The following is a 21,824-nucleotide window of genomic DNA, read 5'->3' as shown; positions in this document are numbered from 1 at the left end:
TAAACTGTGTTTCGAAAATGCACAGTTCGCGAGATATCTAATTTGACAGATTTTCTGGATATTATACCCCTTTAAAAAATCGATTTCTTTATTTATTAACTTTTTCCACTTTTCTCATCTGATATGATTAGAAGACGTTAATGTAAGAATTCTAAATGCAATTTAACCCCCTTTTAGGTTATGTTGTATTTTAAAAATTACCCGTGTATGTACTTTTTTGACAAACTGTGTAATCTAAAAAAATTAACTAATCAATATGCATCGATCCACACCCAAAAATCTCTCAAAATAAACAGCTCAGGAAAATTTTTGGAAAAAAATAAATAAAAAATTCGATTTTTTTCAAAGAGGTATATACAGAAAATCGAAATCTTTCAAATTAAGTATCTCGAAAACTGTGCATTTTCGAAACATAGTTTAAAAGAGGTGAATATAGAGCTCCACTAGCTCTATCCGTAGAGGCTTCAATGGTCGTTTAGCTACTAACCGTTTCCGAGAGGAAACATCTTTTTTTACAACTTTTTTTTCTGTCGGTATAATTTAATGTAGCGACCAAACGCCAAAATTGACTGCCACGTATACATAATTCCCACATTAACACCTTAAAAATTATTTAGCATCATAAAAAATAGACCTCCTACTAAAAGCACACGGATTTTGGTAGCTCGACCGGACTAATTATTATGGTTAATTTCAAAACTTATTTGAAAAACGGTAAAGAGAAAATATGTTTCTTTTATCGAAATCTACCAGCCCTGAAAATATTTGCACTTATTTAAGACTCACCATGTATAGCGAATCTATTCTTACATATATCTTACATTATTTAAAATAATAATATGGTCAGCATTTTTCAAATGGTGTACTTGATGAGTTACCAGGATACGGGTTTTATGAGAAAGATATCCATTAATACACTGGTCATACAGATGTTTAGAAACGTGGATATCTACAGCGGATAGTGGATCGTCTAGCAGATATATGTCAGCTTCGCGGTAGATTGCTCTGGCAAGATTGATTCTAGCTTTTTGTCCACCGCTCAACGAAGCTCCTCTATCTCCAACAATTGTCAAATCGCCATTAGAAAACTGATCAAAATCTTTCTCCAAAGCACACGCCTTTACTACAGCGCTATATCTCTTCTTGTCATACTCGCTGCCGAAGACAATGTTTTGTCTAACTGTAGCGGCGAAAACCCAAGGCTCTTGGGAAGCATAAGAAACAGTACCGTTCACCTGTATCTTACCAGATACTAATTCTAGTTCCCCTAATATAGTTTGTAGTAACGAACTTTTTCCACTACCTACTGGGCCTATGACACCGACAAGCGTCCCTTTTTTGACGTTCAAATTAATATTTTCTAACGCATTATCTGATAGTCGTGCATTCCATTTTACGGTTAGCTCTTGCAGCTTAATCTTGCTTTTATCTGCTTCATTACTATCGTCATAAGAGAGTTGCTTTTTGATTTCAAATTCGTCATTAAGCATAAATTCTTCTAAACGCTTAATACCAACAAAAACTTCTGCAATTTCAGATATGCCTCTCACAAACATCTGCGACATGGTCTGAGCCACTAAATTTAAGTAAGACATCAGGACGAAAACCTAAAAAAACTTTGTTAGTTTCGGAAAAATATGCAACTGAAGAGCACATGGGAATAACGATGAAAGTCCATTTTTGGCTAATTTTATTTTAATGCATAATACTTTTCGTCTTCTAGAATGAGTAAGGGGGGAGGGGTTAATCACCGCTACCTTAAAGATCTATTGTGTCCCCCTTTCTTGTGTTATAGCTCATCATACGGTCTATAACTCATAACTCATCATACATGGATCTGTCTGTTGTAGGGGGGACAGGGTATTCTTCCATCTAGCTACGCATCTCTTTGACGTAGTCCCCTCCTCATATTGAGGTTTTTGGTTGCAGGTTTCCTCTTGGTCCGGGCGGTTAAGCTAAGACTCCCGTGACACATGACCACAGACAGTAGAGGGTGCCTGGTATAAAGGACAGGGTAGTCTCATCCGGGCATCGTTAGACTTGCGTGTATGAGTAAGAGAGGGGTTAATCTCCGCTACCTTAAAAATCTATTGTGTCCCCCTTTCTTGAGTTATAGCTCATCATACGGTCTATAACTCATCATACATGGGGATCGGTCTGTTGTAAGGGGGACTGGGTATTTTCCATCCTCCTCTGACAACAGATGGTCATCCTCCGAGGAGTGGGCATCTACCTCCTACGAGGGTATAAACCCCTCTACGGTTGGGGTTTAGCTCTCCGTGTCACAGTCAATAAACTTGTCTCCGGCTGAGGTACCCGTGAGGTATAGGCTGGATGACCTGTCTCTATTTTCTCCACCTCTTTAACTTGGTCTCTCCTTAGACCTGATACCGGTGTTGACCCAAATCTATAATAGAGGATATATCCCTCTTTCTCTATTACATCCTTGGATTTGAGGTCAATTACACTGCAATGGTTAGTCGGTCCACTTCTACATATCCCCGCTTGCAGAAGTAAGGGAGACAAGAGGACAGTTCAGAGGACTACTGTCCCGAACCGCCCGGACCAAGAGGAAACCTGCAACCAAAAATCTCAATATGAGGAAGAATACAATGGGTTGTTCCCTGGTGCCTCAAGGTTGAACCAGATCTTCCATCTAATCACGCATCTCTTTGACGTAGTCCCTTCCTCATACTGAGGTTTTTGGTGAGGTTGTCTCCTCTTGGTCCGGGCGGTTAAGCTAAAGCTAAGAACATAGTGGAGCGACGAGGATAGCGGCGAGCCAGTAGCGCGACATCGCGTCCAAAGCAAACCTGTGAAGACAAGTACGTGTGAACATAGGAAAGCGATCTACTCGTGAGGTTAGATCGAGTGGCGAGGTCGATTCAAATAATTTTATTTTCGTCGCTCTGTCGCGCTGTAGAAAACGATGGATTCCCAAAAATTAATAGATTTAGTGTTTGTAAGAGACTTTATGGGACCTAAAAGATAGTAATCACCATAACCGGTACATTTTAGATAAGTTATGAGATGAAATGGTAACAAATTTTTGTAAAGGTTATGAAACTTGTCATACTCTCTCCGGGTTTTGAAAATTTCATGTTGTAGTGTACAAATTTCATGTACACTACACCTTTTGGCTTATTGGTTTCGAATAAACTAAATGTTTGCGACACTACTGTCCAGAATTTTAGCTACTGTTAACATTTTAAATTATCAATAAGCAAATGAAACTGATAAAGTTGCAAGTACCTCGCTATTCCTCGCCGCTCTACTATGTTTCAACACCTCGAGGCTTGCTCCACGCGGCATCGCGCCGCTTGCTCACCACTGTACTCGTCGCTCTATTTCCTTAGCCTTAGACTAAGAACATAGTGGCTAAGATAGTGTCACACATGACGACAGACAGTAGAGGGTGTCTGGTATGACGGACAGGGTAGTCCCATCCGGCATCGTTATACGTCTTGGTGCAATTTTCTGGCCACGACACTACATCCAGGAACAAGACAATGAGATGTTCCTTAGACCCAGCCAAAGTGCCAGAGGGGAGTCCTCTTATTTTGAACCTTAGCGTACCTGAGGTACCTCTATACTAAATAAATAGATCAGCTCTAATATCATGTGATAAGGATTTCCCTAACGGACTACAAAATATTTAAACGCGGATTGCTTCATGCAAGACAAAATTAGGAAAAATTAAAATTAAAGGTTAGAATGATATAGATCCGGCGGAACTGGAATCTGGATGCGCATGTCCATGAAGCTTGATGTATCTCCGGATCCAACTCTTTTAAAATACCGGATCTACCCATCTCTAATCAGGCATTTAAAAATGAAAAAAAAACGATAGAAATACATGCGTAATTTTAATTAAAAAACGCTTTTCTGAACATCTATCGTTTTCGGACACCCATCGTATTTCCCGTGTGCTCTTCAACTATGTTTAAACTTACTAGTGATGCGGTAATTGGTTTGTCGGTTAACGAAATCGTAAGAAGGGTACTGAATAAAGCCACTCTAGTTGTAAATAAGCCAAAGGCCATGTAAACACCTCGAACGTATGCAGACTTAATAATAATTTTTAATTCAGCTTTCCTAGAGTTTCCGATGAGCTTAGCAAACGGTTTTTCCCATGCATACATTTTTATAACTTGAATTCCTGATAGAATTTCATCCATCAACCGTACCCTTTCATCTGTTTTTAAGGCGGTGGCTTTCCTGTAAACCGCAGCAAGTTTACCCAAGTAACCTAGATAAAATATGTCATTGAAATGATTTTATTTATTCAAAAAAAATCAGAATTGAGATCAATAATGTTTTGCTAACCGTAGTTGGCTGAAGCCAACAATTTGGGAATATATTATGTCGACTTAAAACTTACTTTCAATTCACACATTAAAAATAAACTTACTAATGCATATTGTCGCTTAAAAAACATAGAAATCATATTACACCATACCTAAATAGTAATTCTACCGGGTGCGTATCAAAAGTGGTCCACCCCTGTAACTTTTTTTATTTTTTCAGATAAATAACGATATTTTCTATGTTAGTATATAAACATAAATTAGAATTGATTGACGTATCCAATTGTTTTTGGTCACTTTTAAGGACAGGTACTCATTACCACTGATTGAAGATCAGCTTGATAAACTGGATAAAGTAAAAAAAAATACGTCTCTGGATATGGTGTCCGGATTTCATCAGATCCCCATTCATGAACAATCAATAATTGAAAAGACAGGTTTTGTCACACGAAATGGGCATTTTGAATATTGGAAGATGTCGTTTGGATTAGCTAATGCTTCTGCTATATTCTAGAAGTTCATAAACCTGGCATTAGGAACCTTTATCATTACTGCACATGGATTTCTTGGGACCTTTGCAAATTTCCATTGATAGTTGTAAATACATTCTTGTGATGATTTACTAAATATTGATTTTTATCTCCAGTGAAAACATTTACTATGATGGTCTGTGTCCCGTTAGAGGTATAGCCGAGTGCTGGACTGTGTACTGTCAGATAGGGCTGATGCACTCGACAGGTGCAGCAGGCGAGAAACTGCGGTTTTCACGTATTTGTAAAAAAGTAATTGTCAAGAGTTCTGCTGTGGCCTGTGAGTAGTACAGTCTGGTGGGTTACTTTAGTCTCCGTGTATAAGAGAATGTGTTGTATAAGAGAATGTGTTGTTCTGCAATGAAAAAAACTTATGGAGAAGCACTCCATAAGTTTCTTTCATTGCAGAAAATTCCGGCGAGCTAGTGCCGAGAGCGTCACTGGTGTCAGAATTGTTAGAAATAAATGGTGCGAGCCGTTATCGGTCATGGAGGTAACAAGTAATTTCAGATGGATGATATGGTCGATTCTTGTGAACATGGCAGTCAATATGACAGAAGGCATTCTCCATGCTCGGATCGACAAGCCGTTCGCTTGAGAAAGATAGTGTTATAGTTTTGTGTTTTCTGTATTTTGAATAAAATAATACGTTTAAGCTGTGGTTTAAGTCTCTCGGTTGTCATCAATATAATAGAAACACAAAAAAAAACTTTAAAAGTTTAAACGAGTGATTAACCTGTCTGTCTCCTTTCGTCGTCTTTTTATAATAATCATCTAATTTTAATTAAATTAAACTTTTCCGTTTCCCTTCCAGTGCGACCCAAAAACATTTATTGTTTTTGTTTATCGGTTTATCTTATAATCGCGACAGAGCCCTTTTACCTATTTTTTTTTGTTTAATGTGTATCTTAGAAAAGGTAGATAAACTATTTGAATTTTAATTTGAAATGGAGATTGAAAAAACTTATTCAATTATTACCTTGCAAGGGCACTACAGATATTACTGTTGCAATGCCAAGTATTCCAGCCCATCCCACTTCGGTCCACATAAAATAAGTGACAATTAGGGCAACTACTGGAGATCCCCACATGTGATGAATCAAGATACTAACCAAATCGAATCTACTAACATCGTTGGATAATAAATTCACAATTTTTCCCGAAGCTGTTTCTCCTAAAGCGGTTTTACTTAATCTCAATGACTAAAATATAAAAATAGTATAAATAGTACAATTATTGTAATAGTTCAGGAGTCAGTGAATTTTTTTGTACTATTTCCCAGTGGGTTGGCGCCCATCCCTCGCCGTTGGACTATACCGGGTGCGTCTCAAAAGTGGCTCACACCTATAACTTTTTATTTTTTCAGATAAAAAAAAACTACATTTTGTATGTTAGTATAAGACATAAATTAGGATTAATTGACGTATTCAATTGTTTTTGGTCATTTTGTGTTTCCCGGAAATGACTACAACTTTTGATTATTAAATAACGACCCTAGGTATTTTCTTACTTTATTTGATAGAAAATGACACTCTGAATAGAAGGGCATATAATATCTCAACTTTTGACATTTTCGCATATGGTTTATTTGACATTGTAACATGCGGTTCATAACAAGTTCATGACAAGTTGACTCGAAATACCAAGTGTGTGGTACCAAATTATTCGTAAAAAAATGCTTTTTCCAAATATGTTAATGAGCCACCCTTGTTCCAAGACACGAAAAACATTAATATGATCAAATCTATTTTTTCAAGGCTCCTTGATTAAAAATTAGTGTTTTTAACACAGCCATGGCACTCTAGATTGAAATTTAAAATACGATTTTTTTTTGAACGAAAATTTCAAAAGTTGACATATGATATGTCATTCTATTTAGAGTGTCATTTTCTATCAAAGTAAAAAAATACCGAGGGTGTTATTTAAAAATCAGAAGTTGTAGTCATTTCCGGTGAAACAGGAAAGTTACCAAAACAATTGAATACGTCCAATCAATCCTAATTTATGTCTTATACTAACATACCAAATCTGTTTTTTTTATGTGGAAAAATAAAAAATTTATAGAAGTTTGCCTTTTTTGAGACGCCCCCCTTAAGGTACGCGCACACTGACCACACTATTTTTTCAAAAATTTTACCTTTAGGAGGGGAATTCCACACATTATTACCATAAATATTTAATTGAGGACGAACTAAAAAATTTTCATTATTTCAAAATGAGCCATAAAAAATTTGCGAACTTTCTTAGCATATTGAATTTCTAATCTTCTTTTCGGCTAGTTCGATTCGGCTACCCGCGTAGAATGGAAGGAATTGCGTGTGACGTCAGCAGCACTAGCCGCATTGACCAAAATCATTCTGCCCCAACAATACTGGCCGCATTTTCGTCGATGCGATTCGCGCGGCTCTGACTAGTGTGCGCACCTCCATTTAAAGTAACACAAACAATATTTTCCTTCGGTCAATGCGGCGCGTGTGGCTCTGGTCAGTGTGCGCGTACCTTTAGGTTGCGGATCTTTCCAATTCTTTCAATCAACGATACAACGGGCAGTTAAATTTCACAGTGTTAACCACATTTATTTGTTTTATTAGATAAGATTTTAAATTGAAAAAAAAATATAATATATTTAAAACCAGCATACCTTTCTGTATATAAGTGCACAACATGCTGCTCTCAATTTCATTCCATAATGAAAACCACCCATAAAAACATGATTATTCATTAAACTAGTAATAAATATACAAGAAACTACGGCTCCAGCATATAAAAATGCTTGATTCTTTGTGATATCACTATCATCCCTAATAAAAGTAAAATATAATGAAAAATAAAGTAAAAACAAACAGGTTCAAAAATATTATGACTTATACGATACGAAGCTTGCTTTACTGTTAGTAGTGTTAAATGTTTATTATAACTATAACATTACCTAAAATAATTTAATAGTTTTCCTAACATTATAGGTTGTAATAAAGAGGATGTGTTCATTATAACTAATATAATTCTTAAAATTGTATATTCCGGCCAAAATGAAGCAATCATAGCGAATAAAAGACTAGGTTTTCGATTTTTTTGGACGGATTTTTCATAAATATTATTCCATGATCTGCAATAAAATAACAACATAACATCAGCAAAACATAGAAAGAATTGCGCAACTTTTTTAGTCCTTATCTTCTTACATCTTGTATAATAAATTAATTATATATAAAACTAGTATATATCAAGAAATTAAGTCCATTAAGTGTTGTAACAGCCATATTTTGATATTCATATGAAAAAAACTGCCATTACAGAATAAAATAAAGAGAAAAAATATGGAGAATTCATTCAAGACGGCCACCTTAAAATTTTGATGTATCATAAATTTAATATATTTTGTTCTCGTAGGCCGATTTTAATGATTTTTTAAGCAATTTGTAGCTATATTATTTGACTTTTTAGCATCTCTATCTAAATTAAAAACGAAAGTTCCTGTCTGTAAATTATGCGAGGGAAAACAAAATGTTGATATTATGGTGAAAGTTTGAAACACCCTGTGGAGTATGATAACAAAGCAAGGAACTGAAACAATATTTTATCTTCTAGGTATGTCTTTTCTCGATAGTTTGTTTTTATTCATCTCAATAACTTTATTTTTATTGGAGATATTGGCTTTTGAATAAGACGGTAACTATTTACAGCAATTTCAGCATTAAAAGTCTGCCTTTGCCTTTGGACCCTCATCAACACACTTATAAAATATTGTTTTTGTAATGCCACTGTCATTGTAAAGTCACAGTAATATTGACGTTTACTCTAGTAAAGATGGTTCATTAGATTGGAAAGTGCCCATAAGGACAATGTAAACACTATTTGGCGCTATTCTTGCAACGGTCGCGACCCAAAACTTTTGAAAATTTCGGAGCGGTTCGGCTTTTTCCGGAATTATATCGCCAAATATTGTTTATTCAAATTTATTATTTTCGTTTAATTTTATAAATAAAAGACAGGGTTTTGCATACAAGAAACTTTATTTTATATAAGGACGCATGTATGAAATACCTATGAAACATTGGAAACCGACGTGATGCCACGATCCATAGCCACGATCCACGATGGTTTTTGCAGTTCACAGTTCACAGCATAGCTTTTTAAGTTTTTAATGCCACTTTTTCACAATTATCACCGGTTGGAGTAAATAAAACTTGAATTAAACTCACAAGATAGCAATAATTACTTTGAAAATGGACGCTATAAACACTTTTCGGAATTTCTTTAATGAGAGCGGTTTAGATTTTGAAAGATTATTATGACTTTTGAAGATTCTGACTTTGACAAAAGAAAATTATTTCTGTTTTTGTTTGCCGTTGTTCTTAGCGACCGCTATAGCAGCGCCAGATCGCGTATAACGGTCGCGACCCTAAATAATTTCGCGACCTAAAATTTTTACGGGCTTTCCAATCTAAACTTGTTGCATTTATCTATGAGATGGTTTAAAATTCTGAAGTATGGGCTATTGCTGCTTTAATTATTGATCATGGTAGAGATCAACTTTTGAAAAACATCTCTGCTTGAGTAACTGCCCAAAACACAAAATAATAATATGATTTTTCAAAACTGCATAAAAATAAAGCATAAACATTATTTTATAGGTCTAAATCAAATCAAATCAAATCATTTATTGCATGTTAATAGATACAAGTATCCTTACACAAAGTCATATTTTGTAAAATGCAAAATTATAAAATAAGCACAACAATTATCAAACAGTAATTTAAAGTACACAAAAAAAACAATAAATACACAATGTAAATGTTTTGACCTATAACCACGCTATAACCCTTCACTGCTTTCTAAAAAATCAGTAACACCACAGGTAACACTAAAATAAGCCATATCAGAAGATAGCTTTTAATTGTCGTTTTAAATTGATGTCTTGGTAAACTTGTGACATTTTGAGATAATTTATTAAAGCATGCAGGAGCATAATGAAGGCTGGAGTTCCAAGATCTTCCGAGGCGCAAATGTGAACAGGCTTTATATTCATTCTGTTTCTGGTTGCATAATTGTGTTGTTCATCATGCGTAGTATATAGTTCTAGGTTATCCTTCACAATTAAAAGATACTGGAGGATATAGTAACATGGAAGTGTCAGTATTCCCATTCTTTTGTAGGCGTTTTTTGTATCTGTTTGACAACTTAAATTTGACAAAATTCTCAATGCTTTTCTTTGCAATCCAAACAGTCTGTCAGCATGAGCTGAGTGACTCCAAACAAGTATTCCATAAGTAAGCACCGAGTGAATGAGAGCATGAGGCAGCTAACACATCACTCTCCACACACTTAGCCAATCGCCGAAATGCATACATGCTTATGGAAACCTTCCCTGCCACATAGTCTACGTGATTTTCAAAACTCAGTTTTGTGTCAAATTTTATTCCCAGAAATCGGACGCTGCAGAAATCTACTTTATATTTTATTTTAAGAGAAAAAATAACTCTTTCTGTTTTATGTCATTCAGGCATAATCGGTTTGCCTGAAACCAGTCACCAACATTTAGCAAAATCGATTCAAAATCAGTTTGAATTTCTTCAGGGGATTTCCGAGCACATAAGATAGTAGTGTCATCGGCAAACAAAATCATATGATTCTGAAGTGTAGCCACGGGTAAATCATTAATGTAAATTAAAAACAAGTTCTGTTGTCTGTTCTTGTCTGTTGATTAGGACCAAAAGCAAAGGTTTGATTTTATTGTAAAAATACGATGTTACTAAAAATACAGCTATTGAGATGAACCAAAAAGTGAACTATGGAGAAAGGATACACCTAGATGATAAAATTATTTATAAACTCCTTGCTTTGTTAACATACCTCCACAGAGTGTTTCAAACTTTCACCCAAATATCAACATTTTGTTTTCTGTCGTATAATTGACACATGGAAACTTTAGTTTTTAATTTAGAAAGATATACTAAAAAGTCAATCATTTGGCTACATATTGCTTTAAAAATCATCAACATCGGCCCAATAGAACAAAATATATTAAACTTTGAAATACATCAAGATTTTAAGGTGCTCGTTTTTCGTGCCGGTGAGTGTACTTGCTAAACAAAGTCAACAATAAATCATTAGATGAGCGGTCCAGCCAGAATTTTAAAAAATGACGAAGTCATATATTATATAGAAAATATTACCTCTGCAATTTTTAAAATAAAAAAAATCAAAGTTAATAGATATTTAAAAAAGGCAACGCTTATTCTCTAGGAAAAAAACGTTGTGGAGAATCTGCAAAAAAACAGAAATAATATTTTTGTAATGGTAAAGTCTGGAATGAAATATCTGGTGCCGCAACTACAGTTTGTCCAGCTGAAAACAATACGCTCATAACAGAGATATAAAAAAGATAGGCATTATCCGAGGCATTATCTTTCTTCGTTCCATATGAACCATAGTACTACAACATCAGAGACAATATCTGCATACATCTGTAAAGGTCTAGTTAGTACATGCGAATATTGTACTGTTTCCTATATACAGGGTAGTCCGAATTGTATTCGGGAAACCTTCGGTGGTATATTTTGCAAATAAAATTATGTAAAAAAATCGAATAAGGATGTCCTAAAATGCAGAACGTTTACAAACAGAATGTTTATAAACAAAACAATGTCTCGTTGTCCTTCTCCATTGGATTCTATTGAATGTTTTATATTTTATTACTACATATTGGGGTACATATATAAATTAAAAACACTTACCTTTCTAATCTATCACCTAAAATCTTACTTCTATCACTTTTGATTGGATTATATAAGTCATCCACTTCAAATGTCTTTGAATATCCTTTTCTAAACATTCCTATTGTATATCTGAAAGTAATTGTAAAAATTTAACCATAATAGCTACATAAATTACGAAAAACAACTGACGTAGAAATGCAAAAAATATAGGTAAATTGAATAAAGTTGTGCACTAGTGAGATTAATAATATGCTGTTTAGAAACTATAAAATTCCGAGTATATCTGGAGATATTCCAGAAAACTAAAAGTTAAAGCTTTCAATTTTATTTTTTTCTGACGACATTTGACAAGGTTAGGTTTCTTAAAACAAAAAGCACCCTTGTGGACTGCCCAGAGACTTTTACCTCGGAATTCAATAATTATTGTGAATGTATTAATGAGAAAAACCTTCTGCACTGTGTTTTATAAAAATTATATATCACTGTAATCACAAAACTTCAATCTATTTCCGTATTGTAACGGTATTTTAAATTATTTCTTTATTTTCGAGAAAATTTAGTCCAAACATAAGGAATATTTTGTTGATGTTTGACAATTAAAATCATAAAAATAGAGAAGTTGTCTAGATATGTGCTACAATACGGATATAGTATCCTTTATCTGTAATTCCCTTCTTCATTTGTGTAAAAATACCTAGCCAGTTTTATACGTTAAATGCCGAACGCTTATTTTGCCACTTTTTCGGAAAAGTGAAACGAACTCTTAATAAAAAGTACTGCATAACTTTGCTTTCATTTGCTTTACTTAAACTTATATTAGCATTGTCTACTTATGACCCATTAACTGTAATCTAAAATATTTAATTTTTATCAGATATAGATTTTCAACCTAAACGAAGTAAATGAATGTTGTTTTAATTGTACGCCGTTGATTTTTTAGGAATAGGAAATACAGAGATTTGATTTTCTAAATATCGATTTTCATTTTGATTTAGATTAAGTAATATGGCGGCTCTGTTAGTGACCTAAGCCCCCTCAAAAAACTTTAACCCACCTAAAAGTTTGTGTCTAGTTGCCCCTTGCCTATAATGCTTAACCACCGAATATTAACTAAAGATGGTGTTAATTAAACTGTGACTTAAAACACATCTTTTTCTAAAAATATACTGTATATCTGTTAGCCACGTTCTATTTCTATATTATTTATAGATTTATTTAAACGGTTTTTTTTTCATTGATGCGATTTTTACTCAAGGTTACAACTATTGTTTTTTATTATATTAAATGTAACTGGCTCGTGATCAAATGGCAAGGAATTTATAAATCCTTAATCTTTGCAAATAGTCTGTAGAATAATGAGTATTTTAAACAGCATTTGGAAAGTTAAACATAAAAAAATGATCCACTCGAATCAAATACATAATATGTATATCTAAAAACAAAGATTAAATCACTTAGATCAATGACTTAGAGATAATTAGTAAACCAGATAATACTGACTGATATAATGATATAATATAAAACTAGTGAATAGATGCGGATTGGTGTAATTTAAGTGTTTTACAAATGTATTCTTACTTATTTTAAACATATGAAATTAGAAGTTGAAATAATGAAAAGGTTATCTTTCGATTGTGTGGTTTTGAAATATTGGTTTAAAATATACAGGGTGAGTCTTAAATAAGTGCAAGTATTTTCAGGACCGGTAGATCTCGATAAAAAAAACATATCTCTTTTTACCGATGTTCAAATAAGTCCAAAATAACGGAGATATTTTACTTAAAAATAAATTTTCCCTTAAATTTTGAAAACCACTGGATCTTTTCTGGATTTTCTTTCTTGTAAATATAATCTACTACAAGGCTAGGTACTACATATTTTGCCATACTATAAAGATATTACGTTTCTTAACTAAAAATAAAAAAAATATCCAAATAAGATTTTTTCAAAAAATTCCAAATTTTCAACTTTTTTTGCGAAAAAAACCTCGTAGACATGTTTCTGAGATCGAAATATATTATCCCTAAAAATATTTGCACTGATTTAGGGGTCACCCTGTATATTAAACATTTTCGTAAAAACTATTAAGTAAATTACGTTATTGAATCATGATAATTAAATGACTATATCTATAAGTATAAGCTGTGGTATAAGTATAAATAAAGTTGAGATTATATCAACATCGTCATGCACAATAATTACTTATATTATATATTATATTCTTACAGATAAGAAAGAATATACTATTAGAAGAACATAATCAATGCACTAATGCTATAATAAATGAATTTAATGAGTTTTTATTGTCTCCCTTCCCCCCCCCTCCCCCCTTCCTTAACCAAATCCAAAAGTACTGAGTACTTCCTGAAATTTGTATACTTTATAGAGACGACTCATTCGGTGAGCTGTCTTTTTGGAATTAATAATGATTATGATTTTAAATACAATATGATAAAAAAATGGTGTCAGCGGTGGCTATGAAATGAACGCCGTCTGTTTTCGATGATAAGGTATATATTTAATAACGTTAAGAAAATTATGATTTTTTTACAGACAAATATTATAATATTGTGTTATTGTGTGTACCGTAGTTTGTAACTCTTCAAATTCGCATGTAGAAATTCTCTACATTCGTATGTAGTCTCCTATACACAATATGTGCTGAATACTGAATATGAATTGAGAAAAAAACAAAACTCATGATTGATGTCAAAAGACCAAAATATAAATACTACAATATTAATGGGGCACAATAATAGATAAAACTGCGGAACAATTGCAAGAAATTAAATCAAGGATTGAGATAGCCAGAAATTGTTTTTTAAAACTCTTGTTTTTATTTTACTGGTTTTGCATTGTTACCTGTGCAGTTATAATTTAAAAATAGATGCAGTTTTTCTTAAATTAGTTAAAAAAATCCAAAATTGTTCAAATTTGATATATAAATTTAGCATACGCAGACCTTTCAAATAACTATTTACGACTTCGCAGTAAAATTAACATGGGAGCCAATATTTGGATAGTTCAAAATTTGCATGTGAGTTATTTCTATGTTTCCAACGACGATGAACGATGAACCACCTGGTAGCGTATTTCTATAATATATCATGTAAAGAGTATAGTGTTTCTAAGGCTTGCCCTCTAGCTTACTTCAGCAGTAAAGTCTCTAAAGTGTTTCAAAAAACATGTACCATCTCTCGTGAGGAGACTCCTCGTGTAAAAATAAGATGCATTTCTTATATCAACATACCGAGTGCGTCTCAAAAGTGGCTCAGCCCTATGACTTTTAACTATTTTTTCAGTTAAAAAAAAACGAAATTTGGTATGTTAGTATATGACATAAATTAGGACTGATTGACGTATTCAATTGTTTTCGGTCACCATCATTCATTCATCAGTCATCGGTCAAGCGATCTCTTGAAACAAGAGGGGCAGAACGCGAACAGCAGAGACTGAGATAGGTACCAAAACTGTAGTTGTTAAAACAACGCAAGGAACTCCTTGCGAACACACTTCCGAGTGACCTCCCCCTACTGTGGAGCTTGGTAATGGATGAACTACTGGAAGAATTAACTCTAGCGGGAATACACTGCATAGGGTATGCAGATGACATAGTCGCCATTGCACGGAGGAAACATGAAGGCACCCTGTGTGATATTATCCAAAGAGGACTCCGCATCGCGGAGAGATGATGCAGGACTGTTGGGCTGAGTATTAACTCAGATAAAACCGCAGTAATGTCATTCACCAGAAAGCGAAGTTTGAAAAACGAATGAATGAGAAGAATGGCCATTGACGGAAACAGTACTGGGAGAATTTTCAGGTCAGTGGCCTGGAACACCCTCAAAAAGAAAATTCCACTTCTCCAACTCCCAGTGGATGACATACGAAGAATTTACAACTTTGAGAAACACCTCACTGTAGTATTGAGTAATAAAAAGGATTGGAAGAAAGAAACGCTTACTCAGCATATCAAAGACCATACCATCACGTGGTATACTGATGCTTCCAAAACCAAAGCAGGGACAGGGATAGGAGTATTTGGGCCGAAAACTAAATACTCCGAACCAATGGGCACCTACCCCAGTATCCTTCAGGCAGAAACTTATGCTATCGAAAGATGCGTACAATTTATCTTAGATAGGAACTATCAAAAACAGGAAATTGCCATCATATCCGATAGTCAAGCATCACTTAACGCGATCAACTCAGTAACCATCAATCCGAAGTTGGTCAAAGAATGCCTAGAGAAGCTCAACAAATTAGGCAAAGAAAATAAAGTCCTCCTACTCTAGTTGCCTGCTCACCAATGGATAAAAGGCAATGAAAAAGCAAACGATCTAGCTAGGAAAGGAGCGAACACTCCACTAACTGAACCAGAACCGTTCTGTTTTCCAAACGGGAACCAACTGAAAGCCGAACTGGAGAATCTGGAAGACTCCATCCGTCACTTGGAATGGGTGTCCTCCAACGGTCTAAGACACTCGAAAAAGTTCCTCAGAACTTACGACCGAGAAAAATCAAAGGTTTTCCTTGATTTAAGTAAAAACAATCTTCGGATTGTCACGGGGTTTCTAACAGGACACTGTCTCCTCGACGAACGCCTCAGTAGGCTGAAGCTGAGAAACAACGGTGAATGCAGATTTTGTGGGGAAAATGGGGAAACACCAGAACACCTTATCACTAAGTGCGCCGAGACGACGACCATTCGTGCCATGAACTTTGGTACGTCTGATGTCGAGGATGGAGGGCTGGTCGCTGTGGAGCCGTCTCAGATACTGGCTTTTGTTAAAGCCCTGAGACTGTACGATGAGTTATAACTCGTTATAACTCAAGAAAGGGGAACACACAATAGAAATGACATAAATTGGGATTGATTCACGTATTCAATTGTTTTTGGTCACTTCCGGTTTCATTGGAAATGATTACGACTTTTGATTTTTAAATGGTACCCTCGGTATTTTTTTACTTTATTCGATAGAAAATGACACTCTGAATCGAATGACATATCATATCAACTTTTGACATTTTGGCATATGGTTTATTTGATATTGTAACATGCGGTTCATAACGACAATTTGACTCAAAATACCAAGTGTCTGGTATCAAATTATTTGTAAAAAAATGCCTTTTCCAAATATGCTAATGAGCCACCTTCGTTCCGTTTGAAAAAAAAGGCATCTTTTAAACAGCCAGGACAAGACACTAAAAACATTAGACGATCAAATATATTTTTCCAAGGCTCCTTGATTAAAAATTAGTGTTTTTAACCATGGCACTCTAGATTGAAATTTAAAATAGAATTTGTTTTTCAGTGACTATGTCAAAAATTGACATACGATATGTCGTTCGATTCAGAGTGTCATTTTCTATCGAATAAAGTAAAAAATACCGAGGTACCATTTAAAAATCAAAAGTTGTAGTCATTTCCGGTGAAACCGGAAGTGACAGAAAACAATTGAATACGTCAATCAATCCCAATTTATGTCATATACTAACTTACCAAATCTCGTTTTTTTAACCGAAAAAATAAAAAGTTATAGGGGTGAGCCACTTTTGAGACGCACCCGGTTGGTCCGATTCAGCTGTGTTTCGTAGCTGCGGGGTGTTAGTCTTCATTTTTTTTTCGATTTATTCTAGTTTTCTTGGGGGTAATTTTGTGGGCAAAAGTTACTATAAGATAAGTGCCACATATTTTAGTACTAAAAAGTGTTGACAGATGACAGATTCAGCAGGGACGTGCATATGGGTTATCACAGTGTATCTTGATATTTTGTCGATTTCAATCTCCTCCATGAGATAAACACAATTTTATTAATAACAATTAATAATATAAAAGTAAAATAAGATTAATAAAATATTTAAATTATTATTAAATTTATTAAAATTTATAACACTGATATTCAGTACTACCCACAACAAATTTTAAAAAAATAATGGTATTTAAGAGAATTTCAAAACACCTATTTTTTTAAAAGTTTTAACATCCTGTAACTTTAAAACTATGCATTTCCGCACCTATGTTTATAGGAACTGTTTTTTATATTTTTTGATGAGGAATGAATGAGTACTTTAACTACTGACCAAAGTATTTAACACTTTGACCAGTTAATGACAATAAACATTTTGAAGTTTGCTAATAGACTTGAATTAATGCTAATTAATAAAATTGTGTTTATCTCATCAAGGAGACCGAAGTGAACAAAATATCAAGATACAAGTTTTAATCCGCATTAACTGGCCTACACAACTGCTAACAAGAGAAAAAAGTCAGTGGCGCACATGTTTTTTTTGTATGTATCGCCCGTTTTTGTCGCCCACGTAGGACGAAGAGTTTTATTTTAGTTTTAGTTGCAACAGACGCTTTAACGCTTGACGCGCATAATCGCTTTCTTCAGCAATGCGACTACAAACTATATCTGATTTTGGTACATTTTCCAATTCCTTTCTATACCGCGAGAGATATCTTCCCTGCTGAACTAAAACTGAGAACGGGGATTAGGGACCCTATAATATGCCCTCTACATGGTATATTATGGAAATACGCCACCTGGTATATACTTTCAAAATAGTAATTTATTAATTAATAATAATTAATGTCTATAATACATCATAATACTTACGTGAAGAAAAGCAGGCCGAAAGGCGTCGCCTTCTCTCTTGGATTGGGATTAAGACGTTCTTTAGTAAAATCCATTATGTATGTAAAGTTTCCACTTTATTCTTCTTTTTCTCTGTTAAAAATAGCCTCAAAATTTGAAACAAAACTTCGAAGTTTGAATTGTTTTTAGGCTTAATTCGGTTTGGCACTTTGGCACTCTTATTTAAATCTGAAAAAGAAAAGATAAGACGTTAAAAACAATTTAGATTATAATAAAAATGTAATATTAATAATAATTATTTTTACGTTTAAATAAATGGTGTTGAGAGATCATAATCAAACCCGTTTCTCAAAAAGAAGTAAATATTTTTATATTTTCATTATAACAGGGTTAATGTTTTCTTTTTGCCGCCTTATATATTTGAAGCATATATAAAAAAATATTAAATTTCATAAAGTAGGCTTATAATATAAAAAAAAATTATCCATAGCTATACAATAATACCTACATACAGAAAGTTCGCAACAAATGGGAAATTTATTTATTATGAAATTATAAAAAATATTCATGTGGTATAAATTCAGCATGCCTAAAACCTTCGAATATATACATACGGAAACACTGGCGTAGCTAATACCAGTATAATCGGTGCTAAAACGAAAAAAAAACTATTTTGACATATATGTCATGTAACAACTGAAGGGTAAGGAAAAAAACTGACGATATCACGAAATCGACTTGAGGAAAAAATTATGATTTCATATTGCCAAATAACTATGTTAGAGATACAAAAATGTATTACTGTATACTTTATTATTTAGTCATGGTTTGTTATATTAAATTACAATTTAACATGTCATTGTGTTTGGGACTTGGGTAGTTAATTACATAAAATGAACATTGTCGGTTTTTCCTTTTTTTTCTTTTCCCTCAACTGAAGTAGCAACCATTTAAAAAAATATATTTAACCCTTTCGAGAGGAAGACTTCTGCGGATAAATTTGCCCCACAGCCGGGAAAAATGGCTCTAAGAATCTGTTTCATATAGTAGCCGAGAAAAAGTGAGATTTATTTGTTAAAGTGGAGGTTAGTGATGAGGTGAGAAAACAGCAACGAACAATTACCTATCTAAAATGGCAAGAGGAGTGGGATATATCCGAAAAGGAAAGGTGGACTAGAACGCTAATCCACAACGTGGAGAACTGGACGAGTAGGAAACATGGAGACATGGACTTTACTTATTATGTTATACAGTTCCTTTCCTGGCATGGAGTCTTCATGGACTTCTTGCACAGAATAAAGAAAAGACCAAATAACAGCTGCATATACTGACATACGCTGTCCAAGATGGAAAATCGTACAGAAGAGGAAATGTACAGTACAACAGATGCGAAAGAACACCGAATTACGCGTTCAGGTTTCTGTGACCTTCAGAAAGAGTTCATAGACAATCCGCATCAATGTATAGTTTGGGTTATTATTTGTTTGGGTGAAAATAATCTGCACCAATATGTTATCGAGGCATACAAAAAGGTCCACAGACTTCGAGACATACGAAAAATCAAGTCCATTTAGCGTGTGTCGCAATTTTCACACCTTAAAAACTTAGTTTTTTATAGCTATAGCAACTGCAGCGACTATGAAAAAAGCTGTGTGATTTTTCATAGAAAATAAGGGCACCTGTAATTCATTTGAGAATGTTATAAATCGCTAAAAGAGGTTTCAAATCTCTTGGATTTCTATTAATATTAAATAAATTTTATTAAAAATTGCACTAAAATTGTTAGTATCATTAAAAACAATTCAAATTCAAAAATTGTATCAGTCACCTTTAAGTGCATTTAAGGTGAATATTAAAGTAAATATAAATACAGCTCATTCTAAGCTCTACTTATCTTTAAGAAAAATTTAAATCATTGTTGCAATTGGGCCTTAATGCCATTTCGAATGAACAATAGTATTAATAATGTACATTTAATAATAATAAATTTTATATCATAGTGTGTATTAAAACTACTAAAACCCTTTTAAATTGATATTATATTAACAACTTTTGTTTTTTAATCCAAAAAAAAGTTACCAATTTTCTCAATCAGAATATTTGCGGTCCTGAAAAGGACCTCCGTTTTCCCATGTCCGTCAAGGTAGGTAATGGGTAAACGGTAAAAAAACAGGATAATGAAATTTAAAAAATTACAAAAATTGTTCAAAAGTGCCTCCCTCTTGCATTAAACAATAACCCAAATGATCATAAAATCCCCTCCACACATTGGATAACATATCAGGGGTGACAGTGTCAAAGGCATTAAATATTTTCTGTCTTAACTGCTCCAAGTTTTTAATTTCTTCATGGCCGTAAATTTTAGATTGTATGTACTCCCATAAAATCATTCACCGAGAAGTCAGGCGAAATTAAATGTCAGTCTAAACAAAACTGTAATTTTTGAAAACTTGTCAAAATTTGGACACACGCTAACTGGACTTGATTTTCCTATGTCTCGAAGTCTGTGGACTTTTCTGTATAATCTCACAGTAATTTAATAGATTGCTCGTCATATTATATCAGCTCGTAGGAGATTAGGAAAAAAAAAGATATTTATAGTTTAAAAAATAATTTATTTAACAAAATTTAATTAAAGACGTGACAAAATAGTTACATTTCTATTGGTTCTATCGGACTTTTTTCGACTGTATAAATCTTTATTTTTTGTACTAACTTTAATGCATAAAATATTTTCAATCTAATAAATAATTTAATGATGTAAATAAGAGGAAATTTCTCACATGGGTGGTCAAATTCTATAGTTTTCATTATATCAAACAGCCTCTGAATGTTTTCTTCAGTGCAAAACTCATCAAAATTTAATATAAATAATTTTTCCAGCCTGCAAATAAAATGAACAAATTTTTCCACTTTCATGATCAAAGGCTTTTAAATGGGTAAATAATTTCGAGTTATCCAGAGATTCGGATTCTTTTGCAAATTTTAGACAAATATCACATTGATGTATTTGAAGACCCTTTTTAATGATGTAGTCAAACATAATTAAAGGCATTTTGAATTGAAAACATTTCTCAGAGGCTGTTTGATATAATGAAAACTATAAAATTTGACCACCCATGTGAGAAATTTCCTCTTATTTACATCATTAAATGATTTATTAAATTAAAAATATTTGATGTATTAAAGTTTACAAATAAAGATTTATATAGTCGAAAAAAGTCCGATAGAACCAATAGAAAGGTAACTATTTTGTCACATTTTTAATTAAATTTTGTTAAATAAATTAATTTTTTATACTATAAATATCTTTTTTTTCCTTATAAATAAACACATCCCATTTTAAAAAAGATATACAAATTACCAAAACTTAGAAATAACAGTTTAAAAGTTCAACAAAAATCCTACACGCGTTTTTAAAAAGAAACATATAACCACGCACTATGTCATTCCAGCAAGCGAATACGATACAGCATAGGTTTCCGGACTAAACGACTGGTGTATTTACACCACTCAATAGGCGTGTCGGGTTTGCCGAGCGGTTTCCGAGCAGTCGCTTTCTTTCGCATCTGTTATAGGTAATTTGTGGTTAGGTTGTGACTAGCTACCACCTCCTGCAGCAAGCGTCGGGAGCCTTCGTCTCCTCTAGACCTAATAAGCGACACA

The 21,824-nt window shown here is 33.6% G+C and overlaps 1 protein-coding gene across 1 annotated transcript in view; it reads right to left on the bottom strand.

Annotated features, from left to right (window-relative positions):
• Nucleotides 1–21,824, bottom strand: part of LOC115885091 (multidrug resistance-associated protein 4-like) — a 68,060-nt gene that overhangs the window by 18,735 nt on the left and 27,501 nt on the right. Inside the window, exons 2-8 of the mRNA XM_030903875.1 lie at nt 18,180–18,386; nt 11,575–11,685; nt 7,767–7,943; nt 7,479–7,638; nt 5,817–6,039; nt 3,954–4,249; nt 822–1,607 (exon numbers count right to left, since the gene is read on the bottom strand). Of these exons, the coding sequence (XP_030759735.1) occupies nt 822–1,607; nt 3,954–4,249; nt 5,817–6,039; nt 7,479–7,638; nt 7,767–7,943; nt 11,575–11,685; nt 18,180–18,253 (1,827 nt within the window). The 5' untranslated portion in view covers nt 18,254–18,386. The remainder of the gene's footprint in view (nt 1–821; nt 1,608–3,953; nt 4,250–5,816; nt 6,040–7,478; nt 7,639–7,766; nt 7,944–11,574; nt 11,686–18,179; nt 18,387–21,824) is intronic.

The sequence above is a fragment of the Sitophilus oryzae genome, unplaced genomic scaffold, assembly GCF_002938485.1.
Source record: "Sitophilus oryzae breed Bouriz unplaced genomic scaffold, Soryzae_2.0 scaffold_371_pilon_pilon, whole genome shotgun sequence".
NCBI lineage: Eukaryota > Metazoa > Arthropoda > Insecta > Coleoptera > Curculionidae > Sitophilus > Sitophilus oryzae.
The sequence above is the reverse complement of the archived record's forward strand: the minus strand, read 5'-3'. Positions and strand labels throughout refer to the sequence as shown.